At 37.3% G+C, this 20,363-nt stretch overlaps 1 protein-coding gene across 2 annotated transcripts in view; it reads right to left on the reverse strand.

The window, feature by feature from the left end:
* Positions 1–20,363, reverse strand: part of rasa1a (RAS p21 protein activator (GTPase activating protein) 1a) — a 55,665-nt gene that overhangs the window by 20,740 nt on the left and 14,562 nt on the right. For both annotated transcript variants that reach the window (XM_084415435.1, XM_084415436.1), the window contains exons 2-12: positions 11,096–11,248; positions 8,028–8,163; positions 7,779–7,849; positions 5,875–5,992; positions 5,745–5,776; positions 5,160–5,212; positions 4,035–4,185; positions 3,404–3,482; positions 3,192–3,315; positions 1,164–1,320; positions 900–987 (exon numbers count right to left, since the gene is read on the reverse strand). In XM_084415435.1, coding sequence (XP_084271561.1) covers positions 900–987; positions 1,164–1,320; positions 3,192–3,315; positions 3,404–3,482; positions 4,035–4,185; positions 5,160–5,212; positions 5,745–5,776; positions 5,875–5,992; positions 7,779–7,849; positions 8,028–8,163; positions 11,096–11,248 — 1,162 coding nt within the window. The remainder of the gene's footprint in view (positions 1–899; positions 988–1,163; positions 1,321–3,191; positions 3,316–3,403; positions 3,483–4,034; positions 4,186–5,159; positions 5,213–5,744; positions 5,777–5,874; positions 5,993–7,778; positions 7,850–8,027; positions 8,164–11,095; positions 11,249–20,363) is intronic.

A 20,363-nucleotide genomic window follows, 5' to 3' on the forward strand; every position in this document is an offset into this window, starting at 1 on the left:
GGTAGGTTTAAGGTTGAGGGTAGAGTTAGCTGCCTCTAAGGAGCCATTGGGGGCTTAAAACACCATTGAGCCATGGCGTATATCTTTGCTAGCAGCTGTTGTGCAAGTAAATTCTGCATTTTTCAATGCTATAACTGCCTACATGTGCCGGAGGCAAGCTATTATTCGAGCGATCTGTGACAATTCCCGTGTGCAGCGGCGGTATCGACCGTACATGGAGCGTCGGTTTTGGGTTAACCCGGGAAGAACCAGCGCATGGTGGGATCATTTTATCAATGAAGTTGTGTTTACACCGGCACGCGCATGCCCAGTGTTGGTGAATGGTCACGTGATCCGCGTTTTCAGTCGTTTTAATGTGGACGGAGATCAATTCTAATACGCAGCTAAAACGCTGGTGTGGACGGAGATCGTATTCGTTTTAATTCTCCGTTTCTAAACTAAAACGCAGTAGTGTGGACATCTAAGTCTAACATCAAACTTCACCAATTTAAATTCCCAGAAGCACTTTAAACTCCTTTAAGCTTTTATCCATCCATCCATCCATCCATCCATCCATCCGTCTTCTTATAGACTGTATTGCTTTCTAAACCATCAAACTTTAAGCTTAAAGCCTATTTTAAACTTCAAACTATTTAAAACTTAAAACCTTTGAAAACCAAAGCTTTTAATACTTATTCAAACTTCAAAGTTTGTTTTGATAAACTATTTTTATTGTAGTTTTGATCAAATAAATGCAGCCTTAGTGAGCACAAGATACATTTACATTAAAAACACTTTATTTGTCCCGATAAACTGTTTTTATTGTAGTTTTGATCAAATAAATACAACCTTAGTGAGCATAAAAATATTCCCAACCCCAAACCTTTGAATAGTAGTATATATGTAGAAGAGATATGTACCTGTGCCTGCTCAGGTGTCTCTCCAGCAAAGTAGAAAATGTACTGCTCCTCACTAAAGTGCTGAATCACAATCTGGAAACAGTTTGGCCTGGACAAAAAAAATAACATCAACAGAAAACATGTAACGTCCATCTGCAAATCATGGCACACTGGCCCCAAATTGAATTGAATTACATACAACATATCAAACCAAGAATCATCTGAAATCAAATAATGATCAGAATTAAAGACCCCAGTGGCTTGAGTTGCATTTCAATCACACACCTGCCAAACAGACTGTCGTGGACCCCGTACACAGAGCACACACTCAGATCGATTAGTCCTTTGGGTTTGGTGGCTCGCTTCTCACTCTCAAAATAAATAAGCTGAGCGTCGTTGCCCTCCAGGATGAAGTATAAGTGCTTCCAGCGCTTGCCCTTACCTGTGGAAGTACAAATGAAAAGGTGAGCAAGATGCTTTAGAATTACATTACCTTCTTAAAGGGTATAAACATTTCAGATCAAGGGAACCAAACTATGGGAGAACACCTGATTTATTTATGTCATACATTTTTACGAGACACGCATATAAATCTTTGCACAGGGAGCCTGTATAATAAAAGATTTTAGTACACATTCAACTAGCTGAATGCTAAATACGAACAACAGCTGAATGGCAACAAGAAAATGCATCAGAATTAGGGATGGGGTTTCATGATTCGATTCAATTCTGATTTTGAGATCTATTAATTTGGATATAATATATCAGTTACAGTACATGTAACAAGTTGTAAATTCTACAGAAACCCTATCATTTTTAGATATAAATCAACAATCAAAAGTTGTATACAAACAAATGTTTGTTTCCACATTCTACAGTGTATAACATTTAAGCAGCGGCTGTCATAACTTGATTTCACAACAGATTTATTCAAACATACATGAAATAATGAAGACATATTTAGCAATATGCTGCTCTCTAAAGTTATTTTCTTTCTAGTTGACTAATGAGCTACGTGCTTTGAATGGCTGAGGTAAATACAACGTTACGTGATTTTACGTTGAAACACTGATTGAGCGATTACATGAAACATGATACATTTCAGTAAGCTGTACTGTAACTGTTGTTCATTCATGTTTATTTCATGCTATAACTAGTAGTAAAGAGGAAGAGATGATCAGTTCACACGCACTCTTGAAGCACTTACACTAGTTTGCTTGATGATTATGTAATCATAATGGCATAGTAAACAGATTGGCTTGCTGTCCATTATTAAAAGAGATCTCTTAAATTGAGATTGAGCATTTAGATTCTTCCCGCTTTGAGAAATATATAGAAAGATAAATGTAGGCTTAAGATGGAGAAGGAGGGATGCTTGAGTGACGACATCGGGATTGTAAGCTAAGGCGCTGCTTACCCTTGGAACATGACTGGATTAGATGAACATGCTCCTCCTGAATTACGTCCTAAACTTTATATTGTCACGTCACATTAAAGAGATCCAAAAAAGCATAATATTGTTATTGGATGGCAGGAGGACTGCAAATGATTATTTTTTGTTTACGCATCAACATGAAACAGCATAGACTAAAACATTGATCTTGGGATTTAAGAATTGATATTGGTGTATCAAAATGAATATTGATTAAAATGGATTAAATTATACTGTCAACTCAGGCCTAATCAGAACTGTGTGAAATTCATTTTAAAATGCAGAACACTGAGGGTACATATACTGTATATTTACAACAATGCCTGAGCAAATACATTAAACTCATTTATTTATGTCTTCAATAGTAACAATTTAATTTGAGCCTGTATAATACAACCAGGATCTGAGATAAAATGATTTCAATACACATTAAACCACCTGAATATTAAATACAAACAACAGTTGAATACCAACCAGACAAGGTGCCAGAAGTAATTCAGATTCATACCCTTTGATCAGTGAGAACACCCCACAGAGCGCCAAATCTCTTATTAAGCAAAGCCCCTGTCATTGAACTGGACAGCTGTATGTGTTCAGGCAAACGCTTTGCTTTTTGTTCTGCGTAGCTCATCCTGAGCGGTCTATGAAGAGCCTTGCTGAGCGTTTCTCAGGTGATCAAAGGCTGTCAAGGTTTGACAAAACCACACTCAGATGGGGCTTATGTGCTACAAATTACCCACATCCTCTCGTGATCAACTCACTGAGAAAGATTGAGCACTGAATACAAATACTGTACTGAGTGTCAAACAGCCTTATATGTTGATAATCAGTAAAAAGTCAATGGATGCAGTTGGCTGCATAAAAAAAGTAGCCTGTGGTACCTTTGTTGAAGAGAAGATATCCTTTCTTGACAATGTTTTTGTAGAAAGCATCTTTTGTTTTCCGTCGAATAGTGTTATATATTTCTCTGCCATCAACCACGTCTGAGAGGACTTGTTCTTTTTGCTAAACGGCAAAATAGACACAGTATTACGCTTGTTATTGAGATGATCTTCAGCGATATCTGAGCTTATTGGAATGACCTTTCATTTACCTGGACTGAGACAGGATCTTTCAGAGTGTAGCCCTCCACGATCTGCTCTTTTCGGTAACGTTCGATAATATCGTCAACACTGCCAGGAAGAGCATTATTCAATTAGAGACCAGCTGGATGTAAAGCTGAGTGATTTTTCATTACAGTGTGCAAAATTAAAAAGTATTACATTTTAATTAAATCAGCTCTGAGGCACAATATACGGGACAGGGTTTAATATATAAAATGCTTTCAGACAGGGAGCAAAAATCGGAATTTTGGAGCATATGACTGAAATCTCTTTAGTTTATTTGGAGTGTTAACAGAAATTATGTTTGCCGGTATATTAATGTTTTGTTATGTGTATGCACAAATTATTCAACTTTGTATGTAATAATCAAACGCTTAAGTGAGGAGTTAGTTTGTATTAGAATTATAATAGTAAGAAATGTGGAACCATCTTGCAACCAAATCATTAATTTTATTGATAATATAATAATTACTATATATATATAGCAGATAAGGTTATTAATGCTGTCCTGATAGATGGGAAGGTGCTTCAGAGCAGGATATAAGTTACGAGGGGCCCTTTTCAGCCAGATGCAACACAAGCAATGTCAAGGCACTTTAAAGCCTTTGCCTGCAGTCCTACCTGTTATAGTACCGCCCTCCCATCATGTACTGGTTGTTGGGAGTGGGGCTAATCTTGAACCTTTGGATGTTTTCATTGGTACGAAAGAAGAGGGAGTAGTCGCCTGGTGTGTTGTCTGACGGCCTGACCAGAAAGCTGCAGACCTGGCCAACTGGACAGCAGAGAAACAAAGTCAGAAGTGCTTTTGATTAGATTTAAATAGCAGATATGAAATAATAACAGATTCTGTACTACTTTAACATAATAAATAGTCTTTGATGAATTTGGCCCTTTTAGGTTTGCAAATATTAAAAGTTTGTAATCTATGCTAATGCATGTGAGTCTGGCCAAATATGACAAATTATGCATATAATGCCTTTTTATGATGCATTTAATGCGTTCATAAATCAAAAGTCCTAAACACATGCGCAATTTCATGATTTAAATGAATAGTTAGCCCAAAAGTGGAAGTTATATCATCATTTAGTCTGTTCCTCCAACAAATCTATCAGTAAATAAACTGATAGGCCAATAATTATTGTGGCTAATAAGAGATAAAAGACTAATGTATGATAACTGACCATTCAGTATGAAAATTTGATATTCACTTAATAACTTAGGTACAATATATTTTATTTACAGTAAACTTAAACATCTTTAGCTTTCTTAAGTGCTTTAATCTGTTGTGTCTTTATAAAAAAAAAAATATATATTGTATGTATATATTGTAAATATTGTATAATACTGTATTCCAAAGCATTCATGAATTACAACCCTTTAAGTCTGAATAGTGCATTTCCACATCTATGTTAAAAAGGGGGATGACAGTTCATAGGTTTTAACTGTTAACTTTAAGTGGGTATTCGATGATGCAAAGGTAATCTAAATGTAAATATATTAAGGGACACAAGCATGAACAATTACATTTTAACTAACACTGAAAAGTAAAAAAAAAAAAAAAAAATGAATATTGAAAAATAATTCGAAATTTTCATTTTGGAAGGAACTATTCCTTGAATTAGGCATATGCTAGTGAAATGCATTGAGTACATCACCTGAAATCACCTGTCAGGTTTTTATTTATTTTTATAATATGCTCATTACACAAACATGCAATCGCCAGCATTTGATGTCACGCTCATGTACCTGTCATTAGCAGGTTGTACGCCTCTTGTTTGCTGATCTTCCTGTGGTACCAGCTATGAAGATAGAAAAGGAAAAACAAAGGGAAACAGGAAATGAGACACAAGTAAGCAGGGCAGAGAGGGCAGCACCCCAGGCCCTGTGAGTCAGGTCTGAGTCAGAGCAGTCTAACACGGTCACAGCACAAGGGATCAACTCTGATCAGATCCACAGCCTCAGGCTCAAACCCTCTCTTTCATACTCAGGAGTGTAGCATTGCTCTCTGAATCTGACAGATGTTTCTTCCACCATGACACACTGAAGTAACTAAAACAAAGTGTGCATAAGAGATACACATGTGAAGCTAAATTTAGTCTGGTCAATTTGGATAGGATTATATTAACCTTCGCTGGTACACGTCGTAAATGCACCATTATGAGCGCAAAAATCATGTTTCTCCATAGACAGTCATTCAAAATTAACCATGTATAAAAAAAATATATAATATAAAATATTTCATGATATTATAGTAAATGTTTTAATAGTGCCCATGTTTGGAGGGCTATTAAAAGTGCAACAGATATGTTGTTTTATACTATATGTACTTACATTTTTCCCTCATGTGGATCCTCTTCTCGTCCCTGTGAACATATTCAAATAAATCAATTATTTAATGTGCAAATTATCACTTAAATCTTTGTAAGGAGTATTTACAGGACAAAAGCTCAGGGACACTTACCACCTCCTCCACAAGATCATCCACGATAAGGCCCTGTTCTTCTGTCCGAACATTGGTCACCCACATCCACCCATCCTCCAGTCCATTGTGAACGATAAACATGTCTCCTTTGAGAAAACTTGAGACACACAATAAAGAAGAAAAATAAACAATGGAGTGAAATGACAAAATAATTGTCAATAAATAATTTTAAGGATATAAAAAGTTATTCGAACCTTCCAGATAATCTTTTTGAAAATCAGCATTTTGAATATAAAAGTAACAATAAATGTGACTGGCAGAAAACATCTGTTTCTCAGATAACAAAGTTACTGGAGGGTCCCTGTGGGAAGTAATACTTTTTGATATTTTTAAATTGCTGGTGGCTTAAAATGCTCCAAATGTTATTTAAAAAGGGTCTTACACTTAGGGTGGGAATTAGTCTGTTATACAGGATTTTCCAGCTTTTCTTGCAATCTAAATTGCTTTCCTGTAGTTACTTTTGGTAGCTTCCTGTAAGTGCCACTGAACACCACAGAGGAAGATTATGTAAACCAACTGCTCAGGTGAACCATCTCAATCCTGGTCCTGGAGTAGCCCAGCACTGCACATTTTGGATGTCTCTCTTATTTAACAAGTGATTTCTATCAGCAGCTCATTACTAGTGGCACCAAGAACTGCCCCGCATCCGAATATGCCTGCTTAGCATGTGAAATGAGAATCTACCCAACATTCTGAAGTCTGACGGACACTTTAATATTGCATAAGGCAACAGGTAATTCATCTTGTGCATAAATGGTGGGAAACAGAGACAAGGCTGACATTGAAGGTCACATGGTGGATGCAGTATGTCTGAATTGTATTCATACTACACAGGCTCAAATAGTTGGATGGCGAAATGGATGGAGTGGTATTACTGAAGTACTGAATTAATCATGATTTTTCTCATTTGAGAAATGTATTTTTTACATTTTATCAGAATTATTGCACTTTTACGCAAGCACAAGTCAAGAGAATGCCAAATTATATGCAGGATTTTACCTCATCTGGTTACTTGAATTATTAAATTTGTCATATACATTAAGGTTGGGTTCACACTTGCCAGGTTTGGTTCAATTAAAACAAACTGGTTCGATTACTTTGTTAGTGTGGTTTATTTGAATAAGTGCCACTCTAACCCTGGTGCGCACAAAACAGGATGACCGAAACCCCTAAAAAAGGGGTTCCACGGGTTTTCTAACAAACTTGCGTTTTGACTAAAATATGAACGTAATACGGACCAAAGGCATCTTAGAGAACCAAAAACAGGATATGATGTCACAAGATGTGACCCTAAAGAAGACAGAACGCTCAAGAATGCCAGGTTTTCCTCATCATAGGAGCCCCATTGCCCGTTACAGTTCAGTACAAGCTTCTGAACCGTGTTTCCTTGCAGCAGATCTTCGTTTATGTACAACACATTTTATAAGCTCTTTGTGAGTTTTCAGCTGGTAAAAATACCATCATATGTTTAAATTAAATACCATCAAATTCAACAAATGCATTTAGCCCAGTGCACAGTATTGTTTTGGATGTTTGGAGTAAGTTCCGTTGAAAAATATACCAGATAAAAGCAGTTTCTTTGTTGTTTTTGTTTTGTATCTTTAGGTTCAGTCTTAAAACTGACACTGTGAATGATAAGCGAACCGGTACTAAATGTATGAACTAAATCCATGTTTTCTTTTTGGTCCAATATCGCAGAAATTCTTAATTAATCAGAAGCAGAAATCATGATTGCAATTAAAATATGATTAATCGTGCAGCCTTTGTTTCAAACATTGAAATGGGTTTAAATTCCATTCCCTCAAACAGGCAGGACACAGTTAGACACTTCAGACTGGATTGTGAAATATGAGATATGATGACTTTTAAGAAGGTTTTTATACCTGATCTCATCAGTTTCTGGCACTTTGGTGTATGGAAGTATGGCCCTCACTCTTCGCCTGTCCTCCACCGGCTGGAAGGAGAATAAGAGGTTATAGCAACGCCACAAGGACAATTGCACATACTATGATGATCAGCACTGAAAGATTAACAAAATGCAATCCTGCTTCTGGATCTACAACCTTAGATATAGCAACAAATAAGTACAAAAAACCCTGTTGTCATTCGAAAGCCAGAAGTTCTGATCGTACCTCTGGGGGAGCCACTGGAGACGACAGTTTTTCACCTTTAAGTAGGCAAGACACATAGCTGTAGTAACCAATGAGGTCTGACAGGGACGAGAAGCGTCGTCCACCGATGTAGTAATCTCCACACATCGCAATGATCCTGAACACACACACAAAAAAGAAAAGTGTTTTGCCTTACTTGATTAAAATGATAATGCCTGACTGAATTAGACTGACATTTACTGGGATAAATAATTTACTTTACAAATTACCAATGAGTCATTCCAAATACATTCAGCAGGAGCACAACAGCACTTGCAGTTGTGTAGACGAATGAAACAAGAAGCATGTGTCATGGAGAATAAGATACATTTATTACTACAAGACGGTTTGTTTGTTTATTGCTTGTTTCTTTATAAAAAAAAAAAAAACACTCAACTTTTAAGAACCAGCTTCACCCTTTCCATAACAACATTGAAAGCTTATCCAAAATGGATGAACATCTGATGATAGCTGTACAGTGCAGGGTTTTTTCTTATCTCCATAAATATATCTAGTAGCAGAGCTCATGCAAGGGCTAGAAATCCATTTATCCATTGCTGAAACTTCATTGTCTTCATAGAGAACGCTGCCCATGATTGCTTAGCAATGGCACCTACTGCAATTATCTTTATGTAGGTATAAACCAACAATCTATTTCTCGACTTCAAAATGTTATAAAATGCTGCGGCTAGACTTCTGTTGGGTGTACACAAGTGTGATTACATTTACCCTGGTTTGAATGACCCTTCATTGGCTTCCTGTCCATTACAGAACTGATTTTAAGATTATTTTATTTGTTTTAATCTTTGAATGGACTGGCACCTACTTATCTTTTAGGCTTTTTGTCCATATACAACCCATCGAGATGCCTCAGATCTTCTGATCATAGGCTGTTGACCGTTCCTAGGGCAAGACTAAAATTGAGAGGGGATTGGGCTTTTTTATGTTATTGCCCCTAAACTGTGGAATAATAGCCTTCCACTGTGTGTTAGAACTGCTCAAAAACTTTCACATTTTTAATCTAAACTAATAACTCATTTGTTTTTATTGGCTTTGAATGCATTTTAGAGATTAATATAAACTCTTTTTATGTTGTTAAATATGTATCAATGTAAAGCACTTTGGTCAACTTGAAGCTGTTTTAAACTGTGCTCTAGAAATAAATTTGACATTGACAAATGATTAAATGTGTACTACCATTCCAAAGTTTGGGGTCATCAAAATATTATGTCTTTTTTTTGTAAAGAAATTAACACTTTTATTCAGCAAGGATGTATTACATTGATCAAAAGTGACAGTAAATACATTTATAATGTTACAAAATATTTATTTTTCTTTCTATTCATCAAAGAATCCTGACAAATTGTATCAAAGTTTCCCCATAAATATTAAGCAGCACACTTGTTGTCAACATTGATACCAATAAGAAATGTTTCTTGAGCACAAAATCAGCATATTAGAATGATTTCTGAAGGATCATGTGACACTGAAGACTGGAGAAATTGAATTGTAATAATGTGGTAGCTAGGGTGTTCTTGTTAGTTGCTTTACTGGTCCAGGTCACCGCTAAGTCTCTGTAATATTCTGGTCTAAATATATGGTTTCAGTACCACCATCCATACAAGTCTAAGGGTTTTGTGGGCTATATTATTGTTTACAATTCTGATCATTTAGAAAAGTAAAAGCACCTGTTCTGAACAACTCACATGATTTGAGGCATCAGTCATATCAATAGTAGATACAGTGCAGGACAATGTACGTTTAATAGTTAAAGACTATTCTGCCGTGCAAAGGCAAAAGACCGTAACTTCGTTTTTGGTCGAAAATGAGTTATTTATATTTTTGGCACATTCAAGACCTCCTTTATCATGTGGATAAGTATCTTGAATCAATTCCGTTGTTTTTTCGAGAAAATAATGAGTTGTCTTAACAGTAACTTCCAAAAGCCCATGAGAAACCAAGGCAGAACACCGTAACATCAGTTCCCGCTCTTTGGCTTTGTTTTGGAACGCTCAAATTGAGTTACGGTACTCTGCCTTTGTTTAGCCGCGCTTCAATATGAAGTTACTGTGCCGGTGTTCAATCAAATAATGCTACCTACCAGATTGTACGGTTATCTGCCTTTGTTTTAATGTCCATTAAAATTAAATGGTGTAGCCTGTGTACTTTGTACAGCTGCCATCAGTCCCTCTAACTTCTGATGTCCTCAGAGCTTTGTCCTGCACAATTGCGGTCAGAACATTTAGTATGGTCTGAACCCGCTCCATCGACAAACGTGCGATATCGATCGCGAAGGATTATGCAGAGTTGACAGAAAAACGTTACACATTGCCGTATCAGATGAATACAACAAAGAATTAAAGCCCCGCCTCATTCAGTTCAGGTACTGGACCTGGTTGAAACACTCATGGCATCTAGCTGGCAGAGTGCCAAAACTTCGCCGGCGCCTTCAGCCCCGCCCTAAACGCGGTCGAGTCAATGCTGGACTAATATATCTATGGAGGTATTTTGTCATGTCAAATGTATTAATAATGCCATCAGAATGCAACCAAAGCACAGGATAGCAATAAGTAGATGGCTATAAATAATTGTAAATAAATGCCATGATCACTAGATTTTATACAGGTGTTACTATAATGATTTTGTTAATGGTGATCAGCAACCAAATATTGATAATGTGGAAGTTACTGCCTTTTGCCTTGGCATGACTTCTCACTTTTTGCTGACAATACAAAGGCAGAGTACAGTAACTTTAAAATAGTGGTCAAAAGTCAAGTTTGAGCTCGAGATTTTTTTATGTATATAATTTCCATTACTAAAACATCAATTTGGCAGATTTCCAGTGTCCTACCTATAATTAATTTGGCGGGACAACTAAAAATCTTTAAAGTCATTTTACTTAGTTCCACACTCTAGCGACTTAAGGTCTTTTGCCTTTGTAGGGCAGTATTGTACAACAACTGTCTGTTTGAGGTGACATAACATTTTGTGAAATGTAATGGGGTTTGTGCGCATTAGTGAAACTGTATGATCCAGTCAGCACTGCTCACCTGAAGTGATTGACCACATTGGTCACACTGAGAAAGGACAGTACGAAGGAGCCAGGCCGGCGGTCGCTTTCCCTGATGAGGTAGCTGCCCGGTGTCCGAGCCTGACGCAATCGCTCTTCTGCAATGGTTCTGTCCAACATTCCATGGTACCATCTGAAAGAAAGCAAGAACAGATCAAGGAGTTAGTCAGCAATAAATCAGATTTTAGTGTCTTCCTCTATTTGGTCCATCAGCATCGATTTTAATGCAACCCTGAATGTAAATGCTGAAGTAGGTTTTTAAAGGCTCTTTTTGGCATGCTGACATAAGCCTATATTTAGTTGATCTTATTCCAAATTACCTTGCAGATTTTTGAAAAGCTTTTGCTATAATGCAGTAGCTCTGTAAAACGAGACTCGCAGAGATTGCGTTGGATTTTGTGGGAGTTTTTAAAAAAGACATGCATGCAAGCCGCCCTCTCACTCCACAGAAATGTGACAGGGCTCTGGCTGCTGAATTTTTCTCTTGAGAAAAACTCATGCGGAAATATTGAAAGTGAAATCTTGCTCTAAAAAGGTGCCTTAGCACAGCGAGAAATTTTAAAAAGGTTTTACTGCAGAGCCTCAGCCATTAAAAACATGAAGGTCTCTAAATTAAACAGTAGCTTTTCTAACAACACTGGTTAATGTTTCAGAGATTTTAGATCCCTGGGGAAAAAAAAAACTTGTGTCTGATTTTAGTGTTTTGCAACAGGGGGTCAAGATAGAAGTAAAAAGAGTAAAAGACTGAGCTGATGTATATTTAACCCTACAAATATACAATTTATACATTGTGTCAATGTTTACATGGATAGACAGATGGAGACTGCACATAAACCCACTGTATCTCTGATAATCGAGATAAAACGATTATTTTGCCCCATTCTGTCCCTGTCTAGTGGTGTGCTTTCGCTCCGCCTCAAAAGCCCAAACTTAACGTGCAAATCAATAACATCATGTAACATGACTTTCATTAAATAGGACGTGCTGAGGACGGGTTTATGTGCAGTCTCAGTCTGTCTGTGTTGAATTCCTCTTGCAGTAATCATTCCTCGTCGTCCTTTGTCTTTAGTTATGAGCTGTTTGGTTGCCAAATGCTTCAACTGGACTGCGCATTGCGGATAACCGAATAAAAAAAGTTAAAAAGTAAACCTTTTTGCAAGTAAAGTGATTATCCAGTGGGTCCTGCAGTGCCACTTGTGCACACGGTAATGTAGTTTGGTCTGCTTCATTATTTGCTCTCAAAATAATAGGCTACTTTGTCTAAATGAGATGTCAGCAAGAAATGGTTTAAAATAAGGATCTCTACAGAATAAGATCATCTTGCGATACATATACAGTAGAGACACATTGATATTACCTACATTTTGGCTGATACTGAAGCATGCGATTTAATTATATTCATGTCATGGCAAATAACCAATAAATGACTGAAAATTTGAAACTATTTCATCTATTAAAATTAAAAAACAAAACACTAAAAACTAGTGCATCACAACATGATAAATGTACCCTGGAAATCCAGAGTTCTCGTGAGAGCACAAGGTGAATTTGCTCAGCGACTTTTCTCTGGCGTCGAGTAATGATGCTCATTAAATATGCCCTTGTATCCGAGCTGCACCAATCACATCGGGTTATCTGATATAGGCGGGCCAGAGGCGAGCTAAACAGATGACGACAGCGCCGTGACGTTGAAGTCATTAGTAAACATTGCTAAAGATGGCTATGGATGAAAACCAGTTGTTTGAAATGGCTTTGGCCACTACAATGAACGAGTTAGACTTGGCTTTTTATCTAAAAGAGGAACAGAAGACGATGCTCAAATTGATCCTTTGTAAGAAGTGCGTTTTTGCCGTTTTGCCGACTGGATACGGCAAGAGTCTAATCTACCAGTTAGCTCTGCTGGTAGCTAAGGTATGGGGCTTGTTGTGATTGGTTGTAGTGTTATCCAATTGCGTGCAGTGAGATTTTTAAATGCATGCTTGGTCATCATACACAAAAGATGATATTTTGAAGAATGTTGGTAACCAAACAGTTGATGGACCCCATTGATTTCCATAGTATTTCTTCCCCATACTATTTGGTAGTCAGTGGGTGAACTGGGTTTTGGGTGAACTATCCCTTTAAATATAGTGAAAAGCAACACTTCATGTAAAAATGTTTGTCCACTCCTGAAATAAATCATTCTAATCTGGTTTAAAAGTCAAGTTCCTTACAAAAACAAGCCAAGCAGAAGTCTCCAAATCTAATAATGATTTTGCATTTTCACTCTTGTTTAGGGTATAAGACCTTATGTACTCTTACGTTTTTTCCATAGAACACTCTTTAAAATAGAATAAAGATCAAAAACATCTAAAACTGTGAAAAACTTCACGGTATGCACGTATATGCTTACACTTTGTTTAGACTTACTCTAGCCCCACAGTTAATTTCATTCAGACGCATAAGAACAGCAGGCCAATTAGCACTGCAAACATGGGCGAAAAATACAAAATCAATTAAAGCAAGAAAAAAAGAAGTCAGCACATATATGTGTGTTGTTGATGTGGTGAAGAGGAAGTGATGGTAAGTGAATGGAGGAGGTGATAGATGAGAGTGAGACACCGGAACAACTGATATTTTCAGAGTCTTGCCCATGTTTGAAATGTCACACTGACTGCAGTCTGCATAACATCATGTGGGCATGCAGCCCTCCCACACTCAAACTTATTGTGTTCATGGGGAAGCATATGCACCAGTGAGTTTCATTTGTGCTGAATGTCAGTTTTCGGTTTAGATTTTCAAAAGTGTTGCTCAGTGTACAAGAGATGCTGCAGTTCAACTTTTCACATTTCTATTGTACTCTGTGTGTAATAAAATCCAAAAGAAATTTGCCAAACTGCTCATGGCGGTGTGTCACCAAGGCACTGGATAGGTTTCTGGTTTCAACAAATGTTGTTTGTCTATACAAATGGACTCCCAAAGGTAAAAAAAAAAAAACCGGGATGCAGGTCAGTGAAATAGAAAGCGTTTGTTTTTTTGTGTGTTTTTTTTAAGTTGAACTTCTTTCAACTTGAGCGCAGTGGCACAGCGGAACGCCATTTCTACTGAAATGAATCAAGATTCTGACTATAGCGTTTCATTGGAATGTATACAGTTTAATCAACAGTGTGTTTGAAGATCCTAAATATGTAACACTCAATCTAGACTTTTTTACCTAGATCAACAGTAGGGCTGCCCCCAACTAAAGATTTTCCTAGTCATTCATTTAAAAGCCCACTGAAGTGCCTAGAAACACGCAGCATTATTCAATGTGTTGACGCAACTTCCACTGAAGCAGAAAGACAGGGCGGGACATAGAGCAACTCCACAATTGACAGCTTATGACAGCCACAGTCTAATAGACTCCCTTTTAGATTTAATATGAAACTGTTATTAAAACAAAACCGTAATCAATCATGCTGATGATGTGTAGTTTGAAAAGTGTGCAATTTATGTTGGTGCATGGGGCACTGGTGTTATTTCTTCTACTCGTCAGTATCGTTTCTAATGCAGAGACTTAGTCTGTCTAACAGTTTCTCTCCTAACCTCCTCCATATTTCTTTAAAATATAGCATTCTGTGTAGAACTCAAATGGGTCTGATACATTTTGTGGTTCTCTACCGACTCGCATATATGATCCACTCTGTGCTATCGTGTCTCTGGACCAGAGCAGACAGTGTGCATGCTAAGGCGGTTCGCCTGACACTAATGTGAAAATAGACTTCATTCACCTCAATGGAAAGCATATTTAAACTGTCTGAATCATTCCCCATCCCCTATTTAGTGCAATATGTTCCATTTACCACATAGAAAATTGTAATTGTGTGAACAAGTGACCGATTTCAGCCGCAGCTTCAGCATCTATTTATAATGTAGGGGGCGGGACACTTTAGATTCTAGAGAGCATTTGATTGGCCAGGAAATATAATGAGAAGCTGAAGTGCAGAGTGATGTCATCAAAATCGTTGATCCATATATTTGTGGAAATGAGAGACTAGTTTGAATGCTTATATCTTCTAAATGTGAATTTTGTCATTGTTTTGGAGCACACTAGCTTTTTTAACTATTTAACTCATTTTAACTATCTATTATGCACCTAAGCGGTAAGCGCACATTTATCTAGATTCACATTAACGATAGAGCAAGCGGCCAAGAAAGTGATTAACTTGCATACATGTTTTAAATAATAAGTCGTGTTTGAGGTTGCACATCACCTTTTTGACTTTCTGCCTGACATTTTATTGCATGGACATGCCCTGTTAACAATTTGTCACTGCGTTACTTAGCCACTTCATGGAGTTTTTTTCTGCGACTAACTGACTAATTAAAATTTAGTCAACCAAACCTCTTCTTGGCGACTAACATTTAGTCGATTATGAGGGGGGAACTTGAAATTTGCCATTATTTAATATTACGTAGTTATATTTTGGCTTCACAAGCAAAGATGTAGAGACAAAAAAACATAAAAAGGAATTAAGCAAATGTAGAAATGCTTTGAAATATTTATGCGTTATGCGAGCGCTCCAAATGAACTCTGCATTGCTCAGGTGTGCATGAACGAAAGTATAAACAAGGCCGAATTTGCATCAATTATTATTTTTATATATTTTTACTATTGGATAATATTCGAATATTCATAATAATATTTGTAATTATAACACCAACAGCAGTTAGTATTACCGGTATATAATATATTCCTTGGTTCCAAAACAACATCAGTGTGAATGAAAAGTGGACTAAAGTGGTCCTAAAAAAAATGTAAATCATAAATATTTAAAATATTACTATTATTCATGTCATTCTACCCCTGTACAATATTTGTTTGCAAAGTCATACTAACTTCAATGTGAGTAAATTATTTCTTCAAACAGTGTTGTGTATTAGGCTTCCACTGTAAGTGACATGAACAAAACAGATATTAAATTACAACTATTTGTATGATAAATAATCATCAGCAAAAATGTTGTGATCATGACAGTCCCAAGCTCAGTCTACAACACATATGCAGTCCAAAATGTAAAATGAGAAACACACTTGGTCATGTAAACTATTGACCCATTTTATCAACCACAGTGATACAGAGTGCAGGCGTAATTTGCACACTGCAGGCCTAACTAGGCTAAGCTCCTCTTCTCTATATATTAATTTATTGAATAGACAGGCTCTATGAAGCAGTCCTTTGAGTAAAACTGCACCGTTAGCAGAAGGACAGTCCCTCATAATTCCCAGAGGCTGCGTTTTCTTCTCAGCGGGACTGCCTCGCAGCTTTCTACGCTATAAAAATGACATCAGCAATACAGGGTTATTAGCACACTGGATAACGTGCTCTATTAAAACTTCTGTGGTCAAATGAATCACAGGATTCTGAAAACACAGATGTGTGAACCGGATGAAGAGGCAATGCGATCATTGATATTGGCTATGACGAAGATTAGATGATGTACCAACCAACAACACCAACAACCCTTTAAAAAGACACACTGCATTACTTTGAAGCCCATTACACTATCACACATCTTTCATAACTAATATTACAAAGTGCCCCTATTATGCTATTTTAAAGTTTCCTAATTTTGTCTCCTACAACAGGTTTACATGCATCAAAGGTAAAAAAACAGTTTCATTTACTCATAAAATACATTTGCACATCACCACATTTACAATTGTTCTCAAACGACTCGTCAGATGAATCAATCTCTCTAAATCCCTCCATTCCGCGAGCTACTCTGCTCTGATTGGCCAGACAGCTCAGACAGACAGCCTGTTGTGATTGGTCTACCACGTACAAAAACACCCATTGCCATAACAACTTCAGCTCTGCTTGTCCTGAGGCTTCCTACACCGTAACATACAACAATAACAGTGCATGTATGCAATATGTTAGCCGAGCTCTAGCGTGAATGACTGATGTAACAAACTTTGGTAAAACAAATCTTGCTCCATGCTTAATCTTATCTCAAAGTAGTGAGAACGACAGACAATCTGCATTAATAGACACAGTTTTATGTAATAGTGGCCCACAACTGATTAGCAGAAGTATTTCAGTAAGACAGTAAGAATGTGAGTAACCAGTTAGCAGGAGACCTACGTAATATAAAACTCAAAACTAAGTATTTTGAACACCATCTTTCAAGAGCAAGCGGTTTGCGAATCCTGCATTGAACTCCGAGATTTGAGAAGCAGTCGTCGGTGTAATATAGGGAACACAGCAAAAGTTTAGGATTATACTGCTGTGGTATCATGGCAAAGATGAATTTTAACCACTGATTCTTCACGTGCTCATCCTTGGGCAGTGAAAAAAAAAAAACTGGCTTTACCTTCACATTATAGAGCACAGCGTCTTCTCGACATGATGCTATCCAGTATCCACAGGAATCAGCTGCAGTGTTTGAGGTTCAAGTTTTCCCTGGTGTCTGCGCGAGCAATAAGTGGGCGGGCAATATGCTAATGTTTCGTCTTGACGTCACAACGAAACGGCTTATGACTCCTTTGAAAATTATTCATTTCATTGACTCAGAGTCGACTCTTACTTTTGAAAGACAATAACTTTATATAGGGTGCACTTTCAGATTTAAAACTTTGCAGGATGTTTTCATTCACTTAGAGCTGTTACATACTACATGAAAGGTCATTTTCAAAAATCCATAATAGGGGCACTTTAACATTTTTAAACGTCTTTTTCCTAAAATAATTTTGTTTGGATGCCAAGCAATTAATTCAGGCATCCTTTTTTTCCCAGAGAATGACATCAGACTCGGTGTAAACAGGCCTTTAGGCTAGTGATTTCACCATTCTTCCTTCATAGCAGTAGAGTTCAGTTCCTGTATCGACAACAAGGCCTATGGGTTAATAACCGAACCCTCTCCAGTCTGCACATCCAGATGATATATATACACAAGCACAGCCTTCATCCTCCTGAGGAATGCCTGATCGTGTCAGTGCTTGATCACTAGCTGGTACCTTAAATGAATAGAAACCATGAAGTTAAAATAGCTAATTACATCATAGTCTCTTTTCCTCACAGGAAATTGATGCTTCTATTAAATTAGCTGACATGCGTGTACTGTGCCAAGCCATCCAGTGACTTGTGTAGTGTACTTGGAAAAAGAGCAGGTGGAAGTCTCATATTCACTTGTGTGAGTGAGTATTAGACTATGAAATAGTCTACTCTATACTGATGGCGCTTAATGTAAAGACTGATGCTTTTTTGGTTTGCCACTTGGATTTTCATGGAAAACCAAAAAGGATTTAAAAAGGAAATTCTGACATGTTCGACCTGAGTTCGAGTCCCGGCACGTGGACCTTTCCAGATCCCGTCCCCTCTCTCTCTCTCTTTCTCATACCTCACTTCCTGTCTAGCTACTGTCCTATCCTAATAAAAGGCAAAAATGGCAAAAATGAATATTAAAACAAATATTTACAGAGCTAATTAAATTGAGAAAACATTTTTCAGTTTTCATTTTTCTGGATGTTTTTTTTTTTTTCTTATGCAATTGTATATTTTTTTATTTAAAAAATTGCAATAAGGCGGATTTATATTTGACCAAATTCTCTTTTATTTTTAGAAATAGTTTTAATGGTTTAATTAAATTTTGATAATAGCAAAGTATGTCTGTACTGATTTTTCAGTACAGGTCAAAAGCCAAGCGTCCTGAAATTAAAGGAGAACTCCGGTCAATTTTAACATTGAGCTCATTTTTTTGTACATTTGGAGTGCTGTCAATACAGAGAACAACGACAAAAATCGGTGTTGCCTACACCGAGTTATTCTATTTTTAAAATTTGCACCCTATTGACTTCAATGGGGCAAGTAGTAAGCCTGCTTTTTAGCCTCTTAACATCGACTTCACGCGCGTGATCATAGGTACTAAACCTATGCGCGTGAACTCGACAATCGATTACTATGGCCTTCCACCGAAAACAGGATGTAAACAAAGGTATGAGCGCTGGCTGAATTAACTTCATTTTTATTAATATCTCTAACATCTACTGCAGTCAGATCCACCCGTGTTCACTCGGAAGGAATCACTCACATTTTCTGTGCACTTGTAATGACACCTAAAGGATGTTAAGAGGCTAAAAAGCAGGCTTACTACTTGCCCCATTGAAGTCAATAGGGTGCAAATTTTAAAAATAGAATAACTCGGTGTAGGCAACACCGATTTTTGTCGTTGTTCTCTGTATTGACAGCACTCCAAATGTACAAAAAAATGAGCTCAATGTTAAAATTGACCGGAGTTCTCCTTTAAGAGCATCTTCAGTAAACACTGATAAACATCTCAGAAGATCTGCAAACACATTTGCATTTGAGATGAATGAAGCTAAAATACATCAAGCATGACTGCAAAAGGTGTTTGCCTCAGACCCGATTCATGCAAAAGCAGAGGAACAGGGAGTGTGTTGAGAGGGACAGGTGGCACTTTCTTAATAACACTCAAACCACTCACACGCCTTGCTGTTTTTTGTGCCTTGCTGTAATGGAAATCAACTGATATGTGCAGCACGGTGGACAAAAATAAATGGTTACAACTACAGCAGCATGTCATCAGCAACTTCATTCACAGCTTTGACACAACAGAGCTCTGAACCATAAATAGGAGTGTGAAATATGCACTGACTAGTTAACCATGTGATCGTTATCCCATAAACATGACATTATAATGACACTTCACAAGAAAAGTGGCACTTCACACGTGAAGTGAAAAGGCTTGTTTGACTGCAAAATTAACCCAATAAGAGTGTCAATGTTCAGCACTCAGGCACTTAAACCTCAGCCTGAAGCACAAATCTCTCAGCACTTGAATACGTTATGATTTCCAGACAATGGCTGTATTTTTAGATCCATATAGCTTTGGAAAAAAAATTTTTTCCTATTGAATTATTCACCAAAAATTCCATGAAAAGATCCTGACAAGATACTAGGGAAGCATGGCAAAATTCTTCCTTGCAAGTTGTTTCTTCATAGATGGAAAACAGGACATGACCTTTCTGTGGTTAGTCCATGCCAGCCATCAGGGAAGTAGTCGGACCTCTCAATTTACAACACTTCATCTGGGAGGAAGCAAGGGCAGAGCGGGCTTGTTGAGACTTGATTGAGGGGTCGTATTCGCTCTCTTGCGCTCTCTTAAGCACTTTCAACACATCCGTCTCTCTTTATAGGTCTCGAGTCGACAACCTCAAAAAACCCTAAAGTTGTCACGTCATTGCTCATCAGTATTACAATGATGAAA

This window comes from Rutilus rutilus (assembly GCF_951802725.1).
Source record: "Rutilus rutilus genome assembly, chromosome: 7".
In the NCBI taxonomy this organism is placed as follows: domain Eukaryota; kingdom Metazoa; phylum Chordata; class Actinopteri; order Cypriniformes; family Leuciscidae; genus Rutilus; species Rutilus rutilus.